The 13,378-nt window shown below is 37.7% G+C and overlaps 1 protein-coding gene across 1 annotated transcript in view; it reads left to right on the forward strand.

The window, feature by feature from the left end:
- Positions 1-13,378, forward strand: part of FANCM (Fanconi anemia, complementation group M) — a gene marked incomplete at its 5' end in the record, with an annotated part of 77,288 nt that overhangs the window by 27,447 nt on the left and 36,463 nt on the right. Inside the window, 6 exons of the mRNA XM_009321637.1 lie at positions 47-179; positions 2,047-2,175; positions 2,685-2,786; positions 7,494-7,687; positions 8,341-8,547; positions 11,748-11,982. Of these exons, the coding sequence (XP_009319912.1) occupies positions 47-179; positions 2,047-2,175; positions 2,685-2,786; positions 7,494-7,687; positions 8,341-8,547; positions 11,748-11,982 (1,000 nt within the window). The remainder of the gene's footprint in view (positions 1-46; positions 180-2,046; positions 2,176-2,684; positions 2,787-7,493; positions 7,688-8,340; positions 8,548-11,747; positions 11,983-13,378) is intronic.

Consider the following 13,378-nt stretch of genomic DNA (forward strand, 5'->3'; position numbering starts at 1 on the left):
CTTATTGACTTCCTAATTTAATGATACATCTATTTTGTTTTCACAGGGAATGCATCAAGGAATAATTGAAGGAGATTTTGCACTTTGTATCAGTTTATATCATGGTTATGAGCTGCTGCTGCAAATGGGAGCACGGTCATTATTTATCTACCTTTGTGGAATTATGGATGGATCAAAAGGTGAAATGTCTTCAGAAACATCCTTCCTTTTGTCTCCACTCCTTCTCATTTAATTTACCTCATCTGTATGGTTAGTTTTGCACAAAACAGCTGCTATAACGGTTGGGTTGCAAACGTAATTGCTATTTTATTCCCCTTCATCCCTATTGGAAATACGTTAGCACAATGTTAAAGACAGTATATTTGGGAAAGCAAATGTGTTTATATGGCAGCAGATCTGAAAAAAATAAGGCACAAACTCAGAGTAAGTGGCAGTAATATCTCCGGAGAGACAGAGAATAACCATTGAACAATTTAAAATGAGAAATCGTTTGGTCTTGTAAAGCAATTCCTCCCCTTATAGCAAAACTCATGTATGCATGAGTCTGAAGTGTCTTTGCCAGAAGATTACAGATTTGGACACATCACACTAGAATTTCTATCCTAGCTGCGCAACATTGTCCATGCTCACTAAGCAAAATAGAAAGCTGTTTTCTGTTCTGGTCTCAGTTTATTTTCCTAATTCTATCACTGACTATTGTGAGTCTTTTGCAATTCTCCACAGTTATTTTTAGACCCAGTGGGTTGTCATTGCTATCTGGAAGACCTGGTTTGGTACTGACATCTTTTTTGAGGGGGAAAATTTCCAGTTGGTAATGTCAGCCCAACAGCAAGTGTCTTCTAAACACTGGATGTGGGAGGGGAAGGTTCCAGCTGTTCAGGTTACCCCATGGTGTGCCTCTTGTGTTTCTTGCTTCATTTTGGTTTACACTTAGCTGTGTAACTACTGAGTGGTAACTTACAAAAGCTACTTCGCCTACAGCACTGCTTAATTAAAATGACACTGCTTTGTCCTACGTCTGAACCAAAAGTGTACAGTGCTTGCTTCATATTACAGAATAACTATAGAATATATTTTTATAGTATGCATGTGCTAATAATTTTTCATTAATTTTATGCTTTTGACATTTTTACAATTTACTACTTTCACATGGGCAGATTTTTACATTTCTGATGGTATAGTGCTTCTGTTAGACCGAGGCACCGGAGAGCACTTCATATATTTCCTAGTTTCTCAGATTCCTTAAATCCCTGCCTGCTTTTGAATAGAATAGAATATTTGAGTAGAATAGAATATTTGAGTAGAATAGAATATTTCAGTTGTAAGGGTCCTACAACGATCATCTAGTCCAACTGCCTGAAAGATGACTGACAGAAAATAGTTCTAATAAATAGGTCTTCCGTACTGGTTCTGATAAGTTTGATTTCTGGTTTGAGTAGGACAAAATTATTCTCAACATTGACATAAAATCATTCAAGAAACTTGTTAATCCTAGCTTTTCATCTAGGTTCCCCTCTCTTCGAGTAATTGGCAGCACTTCATAGAATCACAGAATGGTTTGGGTTGGAAGGGATCTTCAAGATCATCTAGTCCAACCCCCCTGCCATGGGCAGGGACACCTTTCACTAGATCAGGTTGCTCAAAGCCCCATCCAACCTGACCATGAACACTTCCAATGGTGAGGCGTCCAAGACTCTCTGGACATCCTGTTCCAGTGTCTCACTACCCTCAATGTTTCTGGATTGGATGGCTTTTCTAGTGCTAAATGGTTGATGTAAAACTTCTTAGTTTACACACAGGACCAGGCTTGGTTTATACATAAGTTTTTCACGTTTAAATTCATGTTTTCATGTTTAAATTCTATAATGGCATCTTCCCTGAAAAAATATTGATGCCAAACAATGTCTATTACATTTTCTAAAGCTAACGTGTATCTGTCAGCTCTTGAAAGGAGCTTGCTACTTCTGAGAAAGCTTGTCTTTTGGATAGCAAAAATTATATTCACTCCGGAGATTAAACACTAAGATATTTCAACTTTTTACAAAGGGTTAACCCGTACGAAGAATGAACTTGGTCGTAATGAGGACTTCATGAAGCTATATCAGCAGCTTAGAGACACGTTTTCAGACGCATCTCTGGATTCAGTGAATGGAAATGTTTACAAGAGTAAAACAGGTCAGTATTTCCCTTTTAGGGACAGGGTATTTACTTTCTGTTTAAATGAAACCATAGATACCTCTACATGGTTTGTAGATGCAGGAAGCTATTCATTGTGATACGCTCGGCTAGTATGCTTTATTCCAGAGTGTTTTCCCCAGACTTTTATTTATTTATTTATTTATCTATTTTCTCTCGGTGGTTTTAGCTACCTTCAAACAAGTTTTCTATGTTTGAAGCTTTTAATTTGATTTAAAATGAAAGGTTAAAATACTACTGTTTCACTATGTATCTTTTACAGTGTGACTGTAACAAAAGTAACACCACTTTCTCAAAAACTGGGTTTAACAAACGTGCTTCTGTAAGTAGTTTGTTTATTTGTTTGTTTAGGTGAATACAATTAGAACTAGTGTCAGGAATGTGTATGTTTGACTTAGAGAATTGTAATGGGAGGAAATGAAATTCACTAAACCTTCATACTTGTTGCAGGTTTACTTACATCTTTAATTGCTTTATTTCCTTTTCAGTGTTTGAAAATAAAAAGGAATTTATCTATAGCCATCCAAAATTAAAGAAATTGGAGGAAATTGTAATAGAACACTTCAAATCCTGGAAAAAGGGATGTTCTGGTACGTACCAACAACTCAAAGAAAATGTATCTGAACAGTTGAACCTGTGGATGAAAAAGAGTGATATCTTACTGATTTATTTCCTAATTTGTTCAAGTGCTTCTTTGTTGTCTTGTACGTTTGTATATCATCTGTGTGGGAAAGTCCTCTTTAGAAGAACTATACCATAAAATTGCCTTAAGAAAAAAGATTCTGTAAGCTATCATTATTAATTTGATATAAACTGTTCTACCAGCTTAGTAAAACAGTGATAGCAAACTCATTCCTAGTGCTACTATGTCTCATGATTTTCATAGTCACAGAATTTGTTCTGGAAACCATCTCTCAGTGCAGTGCTACCAGTACCTCCTGCAAAGTTAGATGCAACGTAGTTATGGAGCTTAAGGATAAAAGTTCTGATATCCAGCCTGTTGCTAAGAAGTACAAACTCTGAGGCATGGATTTGAAGTTTAAAACCCTCAATTACATTCATCTTTCTCTCATTCTTTTTCATCTTGACCAAAAGGGAGAAAAGAATCTGTCATACAGTAGCATGAGGTTATGAAGCAAAAATTATGAATCATTCAGACATCTCTGGTTTTAGGAAGTTTCACCTTCTTGATCCAGTTGTTGCTTTTGGAATGATGACATCAGTAACAATAATTTTTTTTGCAACTTCTTCACTTTCTTTCCTTCTCTGTTTGGATCTTTGTGCTCTGTGAAGTTCTGATGATTTCTGACCTGCCCTTCCATGGTTGTTCGGGGTTTTTTGTTTGTTTGGGGTTTTTTTTGTTCTATCTTAGATGCTTGATTCTCAGAATACGCTTTAAATGACTGCTGCTTTCTAGTAGCAGTCTAGGCAACTTTAAGTTTCCTCATTTCTATTTTTGTTAGTTTATACTATGTCCAAATGCATTTAATCAAATTACTTTCTTCTTTTTTTTCTTCTTTTTTCCCCCCTCCCTGCCCCCTTCCCATCCATACTTCCCTCTGTCTGTAACATCTTTCTAAGCTATTGCCTTTTGTTTTCAAATTCTGTATTCTGTACTGGAGTTACTTTAACTAACTTTCATATTTAATACTCTTCCATCTTCTTTTGATAGCATGGATTTTGCTGTCATATGAATCCCATCAGATATGTATTTCCTTGCAATGTTGGTCAGACCTGTCTCTTAATATTACTAACAGGTAATTAATATACAAATTTTTTGATGTTGTGATTTGTGTCCATGTACATGAACCTCAGAAGTGGGTAGGCATGAACCCTAAGTCTTTATGGTTATAAATACAAAATTACAGTAACTGTGCAGGAAGAAATACATAATCTTTTACAGCACAAGTGGTGAGCTGTGGTAGCATATCTAGTCATATCTTGAGCTAGGTATGTTAGGTTTTCTTGCTGTCCTTCCTTGCTTCTGATCCCTGTAACCTCCTTTATCCTCATAACTAACATGCAAGGCAAGGCCATGGGGAATATAAAGCAGTGTCCTAAACACAGTTCTCTAGATGCATGTAGTTAAATTTAAAACACAGACAAACAACTGATCCTGAAGTCTTTGTGTATAACACAAGGCTAGAAGGCACTTTACAATTCGCAGTCTGATCACAAAGTTGGAGGCATTCCAGTAACTTAGGGAATGTAGTAGGCTCCAGCTTGTGTCTCCTAAGCTTATGCATCTTCAACCTAAATGCACTGGACAGTTGACAGAAATAGTGAGACACTGTGATTTTATTCATTTGCCTTATTATTCACTGTGCCATAGTGTCTCTGATGATACCTTTTGAGCAATAACCCCAAATGCATGTTTTTACCCTTACTCCCTGTTTCTTGCAAGTAAACTCTAAATTCACATGTATGCAAGTAGCTACACCCTAAATTCTGGTTGTGGACTCTGACTGAATAGAGTACATACCCATGTCCTGATTTCTCCCTCCTCCAGACAAGAATTGTGATGAGTCTGTCAATAAAAACTTGAGCACTTATTAAGATTCCAAACATAATCACATGTATCTTTGCTCCATCAGAAGGCTCTGAAGTAAAAGCCTAAATCATTATGTGAGCAGTGGAAAATACATTCAGCGTTTGTTTCAGGAGCTCATGCAAGTGTGTAGTATCTCTAGGTAAAAAAACCCAAGCAAACAAAGTCCCTGAACTTAACTCTGCTTTGTTCCAGTTATGCATTATCGAACTACTCTGAATCATAATTTACTGTATTCATGCCTGTTTAACTTTTAAAACCAATAACTACTTCTGCAAAGCATTTTCCTTGAAAAGCCCTACATTTGAGATGGAAAAGGAGAGCATTAACAACCTAAGTCATTAGCCATACCAGGAACAACAGCAGCTCTTTTTCCTCTGTTTGGAATGAAGCCTCTCGTACGAGAACTTAGGGGAGTAGTGCCAAGTTGCCTATGCAAACTGAACCATTTCTAACTAGTGATCAACCAGGTTGAGTTTGAGCTTCCTGACCACATAGCTATTGCCCCTGCTTTGTAAGATGCACTTATCGTGCACTTACCTGAATTGCTGGTAATGTTCTGGCCAGTCCTTAAGAAATGTTGGCTCAGCATGATGAGCTTCTCCCAGCTAATCTTCCATACCTGGATTACTTGTCAGATTGATTATGGGCTGCTAACGTCTTGAATTTTCTAAGTCTGGTTTTGGATAAGGTCAAGGAGGTAATGGCAGCAGTACAACATTATTTACAATACAGGGACAGATGCTACTGAGCATTATCGCTATTCAAGTTATGAGAATACGCTAAAAATAGATATAGAATAATGTTCAGAATAAAGTTAGTGGAGGAGAATAATATGAACTCATGTGAGTAAGATATATCCAACCTGCACTTATTCTGAAATATATAGCTTGTCGGTCTGCTCAGATGGCAAATTATGCAGAACACGTTATATCAGTGCTGCAATTGTCTGGTTTCTAGCTAAAAATATTGAATCATATTCACCATTTCATTTCTAGGCCTTCACTGGGGACTGGTTTCTGTACTTGACAGATGACCTCCCATACCGCCTGCAGTTTACTGAAACAGTGCAGTAGAATAGCATAGAATAATTTAGGCTAGTTGGAAGGGACTTCTGGAGATTCTCTTGTCTAACCTCTTTGGCTGTCAGCCTCAAGAGTAAAATTTGTTTTGACCAGAGGCAGCCATCTTCATAATTTACCTGTGAATTCAAGGCTCATCTTAAAAAGAAATGGGGAAAATGTTTAGCTTCAGTTTCTCCTTTTTGACTTAAGCTGCTGAAAGCATTTCTGCATGTAGATATGCAGAACTAACAACTAAACCAGAATTTCTGATAGTTGATCAGAAAGATATGTATACTTTATCTGTTATGCTTAATGCTTTAACTTCAAGAAACAGTTTGATGCTGGAATTACAGGCATAGCGTGAAACTGCTGTGAAGTACCAAGTGACTGTTCTTCTTATGTTCAGGGAAACACGGTTTTACACATTCAGTCTTGAGAATTTTGATTCCTTGCCTAACCTTTCTTTTAATGGGATAAAGGTGTTTTGTGGAGAATTATGTAAAAGAGGAGATCTTTATCCCTGGAAATCTATTTGGTTTCATCTGAGGGCTATGTCTAGGTAATGCATGCAATCTGTGCCGATTTCAGTAATTCATGATACCCTTTCAGAGATTCTCTTTTTTAACATACTAGGCTTTTACTTCGTAGCATGCAGTAATAGGCATGTTGTTGTAGTATTTGGATAGGATAAAGAGAAGCTGACTGTTCAAGACTTGCATGTTGCTTAGATAGCTTTTGCTTGTGCTCATGAAGGCAGATACTCTTATATGTTCAAAAAAAAGAAGTTGAGTACTCAGAAGACAAAATCCGTGATGGTGTAACATAAGAAATGTGGTTTTGGTCAAAGGCAGCTTGCTAAGAAACCATGTATCAATGCAATTATTTTTCCCTTTCAAAGAAAAGGGAAAGGTTATCTTTGCTATTGAAATGGGAGGTATACCGGTTGTGATGGCAGATCATTCAGAAGCAACAGATTAGGGTATTAAGGGAAGTTCTTGCACATTTCTGCTGTTGTGAGGATCCTGAGCTGTAGAACTAGAGGCAGCTTTCTGCAGTAAACCATGGAAAGCTGATACACGTCTCTCTTACTCCACCATGCTGTATCCTAAACTAATGGTAACTGTTTTTATTGCTATATATTGCTAACCTCATCTGGCTCTGGGCGTTCAAGTGGCAGATTTAAAAGTCACATTGTAGGCTCTTTGGAAGAAGGCATCTTAAACTTTATTTCAAGACACTTGCCATCAAACCTCAGCTTTTCAAAGTAACATTAGTAATGGTACCTCAGATATAAGACATTCTCACCATTAGTTGGTGTAAATTCTCCAAAATTAGAAAACTGCTTTGATTCCAAAGAGGAGTTGTTTGAGCCGGTATATCTCTGAGCATTTTCTGGGAGGTTGGTCTAAATAGGCTGAGAGGCTCCTAATTGTCAGTTTTCTCTACTGTTTTATTTATTTATTTATTTACTTAGGTGTTGGTTTTTTTTTTTAAATTAAATTCCTTTTAAAGAAAATTTCTTTGAAAAAAATCAAAATGCAGTATACTTGGACAAAATCTTCCCATTAAGTGAGATGAGAGCTGTGAATGTGTAACTTATGGGATGACCTGTCCTTACTTTTTTATTGGTAATTATTTTAAAATCACGCATGAAAATGCTTTTCTGGCTTTTTAAAATTAAACAGATCAAGTCACGACTGAAAGCATATCTGTGGACGCTGTGGATACCAGGGTGATGATCTTCTCATCGTTTCGAGATAGCGTGCAAGAAATTGCAGAAATGCTCTTCCGGCTCAGTCCAGTTGTTAGAGTAATGACATTTGTTGGCCACTCCACAGGAAGGAGCACAAAAGGCTTCACACAAAAGGAACAACTTGAGGTAAAGAAAAGATGAGACTTCTATTAGGAAATAATGATAAAGAGAATTAATTGTGTAAATAACTATATGAGTATCGATACAGATTGTATGGCGGTAACTGAACTTTAAAGTGTCATTAGTAAATTCCTGTGTAGTTCAATTGCTTTCAGATTAGCCAAAATCATACTCACTGAACAGAATGTATGAGTAGAAATATTTTATATATTTACATTATATTAACAACTGCTAACTTTTATATATTTGAAAATCTGGGGAAATATTCAAATACTTGCTATGGGGATTTTTTTTTTTTCATGTAGGCAGAAAAAATAAGATATATCCTTAAATTTTGATCTAGCAAAGTTTAAAAAAAAGTATTTAATTGCAAAGTTGGGAAGATCAATTTTTAGAAGAATGCCATGGTTGGAGTCAGAATAAGGTGTGCTTTTTTTCCTTTATTTTAGAATTGAAGAGTTGATATGTTGATGTTGATAACATTAGTGCGTGGTATTTGATCACGAGGTAGTAGTTGACAAATTCAGAAAGACTAAGTTTTGTAGTTTTAAAATATAAATTTATTTTTTCAACTTCTGTCTGAACCTAGAAAAACTGCCAAGTGTGTATAAGGGGCTTTCTGGCTAACCTGTTAAATCTAATTTGAATCGTTTATTCAGGTGGTAAAACGCTTTCGTGAAGGTGGGTATAACACTCTGGTCTCTACCTGTGTTGGGGAAGAAGGCTTAGACATTGGAGAAGTTGATCTCATCATCTGCTTTGACGCCCAGAAAAGTCCAATTCGCCTTGTGCAGAGGATGGGCCGAACGGGGCGCAGGCGGCAAGGCAGGATCGTTGTCATCCTCGCCGAAGGGCGGGAGGAACGGGTGAGTGTAGCTTTCTTCTCACTGGGAAAACAAAGTGGCTTGTTCGGTCCATTCCAGGAAACTATATACTGTGCATTAAAAATCACAGCAATCCTGAGCGCTCCTAGCAACATTATATAACTGTCCCTACAGGAAAGTATAATAGCCCACAATGTTCTAAAAATATGTGCACTGTCTCAATGTGAAGGGCTTCAAGGCTTTGTTCTTAATAAAACTTATTTTGTAACTGATAAACTGAAACTCAGAAAATACAGGGGTTTTGCCAAGGGTGCAGAACAACATGTGGAAGAGATAGGGATGGAGCTCTGAGAGCGGGAGGACTGGAAGCGTCTCGCTCTGAACTGCTGGTGACACTGTGCTTTCGGACAAGTACTTAGTGGTAGCAGACTTACATGTGAGGTCTGAAGAGATCAGCTTAAGTGGAAATCTACTTCCGCGAAATTCCTGAACCTCAGCACTCAACTCAGAGTATAATTAATTGTCTCTGAGTGCAGGCTGCCCCTTGGGAAACTAAGGTACCAGTGGAAATCTAAGCCGTGAGTTGTGAGCCGGGAGAACCGTCCTTCAGCTGTACCAGCACACTGCCCAGCTTCATCCCGCAGCCACGTGATTGCTAGGTCTGATCCAAGGAAGCTGGCAGGGCAGGGTTTAGGTAGGAGGAGGCAAGGAAGTCCCTGTTGACATCACTCACTGGTGAGATTGGTTGCAGAGTAATATGAACCTGTATCTTTACAGTTTCATCGTGCAACCCCTGTTGGAATGCAAGCCATTTTTAGGGTGCTTCTCACTGTTCTGGCTGAAAATTGATTTTGTTCTTCACTGGTTTTGTTCACTTGTGAGGTTGGTTCTGAGTTGGATCAGGTTTCATGACAGAGAAGCCTGAGATCTGTGTAAGCTAATTGTAAACTCAATATTTGAGTCTTGCTATTATTTCATTTATTCCATTCGATGTTGTGCCTCTAGTTTAAATTTGTAGGTAGCAGGGATTTAATTCTAAACGAGGGTCCAAACAATCCTGCCTGAGCGGAAAAAAGCTGCTTTGAAGGGATGAGAGTTAAAAATGATAAAAGTGAATGGTATTTGTAAATAGATATTTTCTCATGCTCCTTATGAAGACTGATTACTACTGAAAGTTCTGCTCTGTAACGGGATATTAAAATGGTCCCTTAAATTCCTTGGAGTTTCACTCAGGCAGTTGGATTACTGGGTTCTTCAGATTTCCTCAGAAATCTTTGAAGCAGAACCTTCCCCCAGGTAGGATAGTAATTTTATATAATTTTTTTTGTTTTGAGATCATGAAATAAATTTAATTGCTGAACAATATTGGCTTTGTTTGTTTGTTTTTGCTTGGATATTTTTGTGGGGGTGGGTTTTCTGTTGGGTTTTTTTTTTTGATTGAGTCTCCTTCCAGATCTGTTAATGTGGAGATTCTTCCCCATCACGTAACTTGCAGCTGAGTAATTAATGCTCTCATATTAATTTGTGGGAATTTGTTTTTCTTTTTTTAAAAAACCAAACCACTTCAAGTCAATTATAAAGCTTTTGAAGAAATTTTATTGGGAAAAATTGGAAAATGCAGGTCTGGAAGTTTGATGTTTGGCAGGAATTTCTGTTACAAAAGTGTTTATTACTCTGTTCCGGTCCTCACCTCCCCACGTGTTTCCCTGCTCAGTCCAGCTGTCCCCCGTGGAAGCACACTGCATCTCAGCGGTGCAGCACACATCACGCAGTTGCACCCTGCTAATGCCCTGGGTTCCCTGAACGTTCAGCTTGCGAATCTTCTACCTTTCTAGTTCGGCCGTATTCCGAGATGTGCTGTGTTTTGATTAGGGTTTTTTAACGTCTTGTGACAGCTTGGCTGCATGTGCATCAGCCTGGAAGGCGGCTGTTAGCTGCAGATTTAAACCGATACAAGAGAAGGGCACAGCCTCTCAGGCTCCTGTCAGGCCAAGCTGACACTCTCTGTGAAACAAAGGAAAAGGAAACATACTGTCTCTGTAACAGCAAAGTAACAATTCCATTAAGCAATGAATTTGGTAATATAATTTTTTTTCCATAAAAATACTTTTTTGCCTGTTCTAGGATTAAAAGAGATTTATTGGAATGTCTGAGGGACGGTATAATAGAGCTAGCCGTTAACCTCTTCCATCTTTGTGTCTGTTTCCTCTAATCCTGGCTTCCAAAGATCATCTCTCTCAAGAGAACATAACTGCCATACTGTCATACTCAGAGCGCTTAGTCTGCCTAACTGGGCACGCTGTCTCCATCGGTGACCTGTAACAGAGACTCGGAGAAGAGTATTAGGACAAGAAATGTTCAGAGGGGGGGACCAGTTTCTTTCCTTAATTTGTCCATCTTTGTCTTGGTTTCTCCATTGCACAGTAAAAATGGAGTGTAATTAAAAGGACTTGGAGCATATATGACATTAACAAATAATCTTATGCCTTTTTTTGCTTGATCTCCTTTCTTTGTTTCTGACGTAAACTAATTTACACCATCCCTGTATCTATTGCAGATTGTAAATTCCCCCAGGTAAGGGCTGTGTTTCTTTTTCTCTCAAGTGCTGTGCCTACTTCTGATCTATTTACAGAGTGTAAAAAGCTGTACATTGTTTTGTATTTTGTATTGTTTGCAACTTAAAGAACAATCGCTGTTCTTTGGTACTTCCTTGCTTTTTGTTACGTTTGCTTTGAATGTTTTACCTAGGCACAAAACGATGATAATTCAAATTTAATTTGACTTAGATATTTTAGTATGGAAGCTTTTTAAAAAAGAAAAAAACCCCAAACTTAGTAGCTATGTTTTAATGTATTCATTATCAGATTTTCAATACGACCTTATTGCTTTGTTGTTTTCATCTATGTCCTTCTGTTCCTTTGCTCTCTGCTTTGGTTACCATAATGTGGAGGCATACTGGAAGTCTTGAACTTGCAGTTCAAGAACTTGCACAAGCAGTTATGTTGACCTAACAGACGATTTTCACAGAAGGGGGAATATGGTTGGCTCTCAGGGCCTTGCTTCATATTTTGTTTTAGTTGTGTTTGGGGAAGAAAAGAAAAAAGAAAAAAAACCAAAAAGCATCTTGATGATGGAACACACAATAATGAGAAACCCCACAGACACTCAGGTGTTCCTTTACTTTTGATCAAGTTACGTGAAAAAACAATCCAACAACTTATGATTTCTCCTCTCTTTTGCAGACTTACAATCAAAGCCAGTCTAACAAAAGGAGCATCCACAAAGCTATTTCAGGAAACAAATTGCTTCATTTTTACCAGCATAGTCCACGTATGATTCCACAAGGCATAAATCCTAAGTTGCATAAAATGTTTATTACTGCTGAAAAATATGAACCAAGCGATTCAAGAATGCTTTCCAAAAAGAGAAGATCTAGTTCCCTCCAGCACAAATCTGCTCTCTTTTCCTGTGTCACCGGTAAGAGGATTATGGTGTTTTTCTAAGCACTGTGTAAGCTGCTGTCTCATGTTCTTATATTACAGCATATCAAAACTGCGTGCTGACATGAGTTTTGAGTCTAGCAAAAGTGTAATTTCTGTCATCTGTAGCCTTTCGACTGTGATATGGTGCTGACTGCTGCTTTGATTCTTCATCCTTTTCCTTTAACATCCTCAAATGAAGTTCTGTCCTTAAATATCCGTACTTCAAATCAGACATTTGTTTCATCTTTTTCCATAGAGCTTCTCATGGAGTCAATGACTGAAGGTCAGAAACTCGAGCTACAAACAGAAGAGGCAAATGTTAATGATCTCTTCTGAAGACTTCTGATATACTTATATGTCAGGTGGCATAATTGTCACTTAAATGTTTAGTGATAATTCTATACCAAATCTGGTTTTGAGCTTTAACAGTTAGGCTTAATGTTTTTATTAATACAAGAAAAGTATGTCTTATACCTTTGTAAATGACAATAAAATAGAAATGCTTGAAAACTAAAGGATTTTGAGGGGAGGAAAAGGAGAAATCAAGGGTAGGATATTTATGAATTGCACGCACCCTTGGAGGAAAATTAATCTAAAAAGAGAATTGGGTCTTTAGCTGATGCAGCTACATGGCACTGAAATGCTCAGTGAACTGAACGAAATTATAAGATAGGAAGAAAGAGCTAAGTTTTGTAAATACTTGGAAACTGTTGTGCTCGATCTCTTAAGTGCTTTCTGTAAAGACCAATAGCAACTTCTTGAAAGAAGAAACTCCTAAAAGCCTTGGGAAACTTCATATTTCAGTATCTGAGTAGTTAGACTTTAGAGTTAGTGGTTTTTAAATGCTTCTGATCACAAAAATTCTTATCATCAAAATCTACATCTGATCTCTTTCCAAACACCGTCCAGGGAAACAGAAGGCTGAACATAGAAAGGGGAAGCAAGCTACAAAATCATGCAGATAAAAATCAGCTTCCCCTTTGGCCCCCAAAAAAGTTCATTCTCTCTCCCATTTTGCAGTGTAGACATGTAACGGAGAAGAATTAGTATCAATAACTGAATCTGCACATGCCATCCTCAGCCCAAACTCGTTGTAGGTATGCATGTGCTGCAGACACAGCTGTGGCACAGTTGTGATGATGCTCCTGATGATGACGTTTCCCGTTATGCCTCTGGAGCCTTCTGGAAGGCATGCTTATCTGGGTTTGTGCACAACCCAGATGGTGGCCAGGGAGGAAAACCAAGCATGGAATAAACAGACACAACTTGCAAGAAAATAAGCAGAGCCAAACAAGGAATTAAAATAATCATTTCAGAATGTAAGTCTGTCCTAGAAAATAGGAATGAGAGGCAGTAAGTGCATAAAGAAGATAATATGCTGAACATATTTC

This window comes from Pygoscelis adeliae, unplaced genomic scaffold, assembly GCF_000699105.1.
Source record: "Pygoscelis adeliae isolate BGI_AS28 unplaced genomic scaffold, ASM69910v1 Scaffold43, whole genome shotgun sequence".
Classification (NCBI taxonomy): domain Eukaryota; kingdom Metazoa; phylum Chordata; class Aves; order Sphenisciformes; family Spheniscidae; genus Pygoscelis; species Pygoscelis adeliae.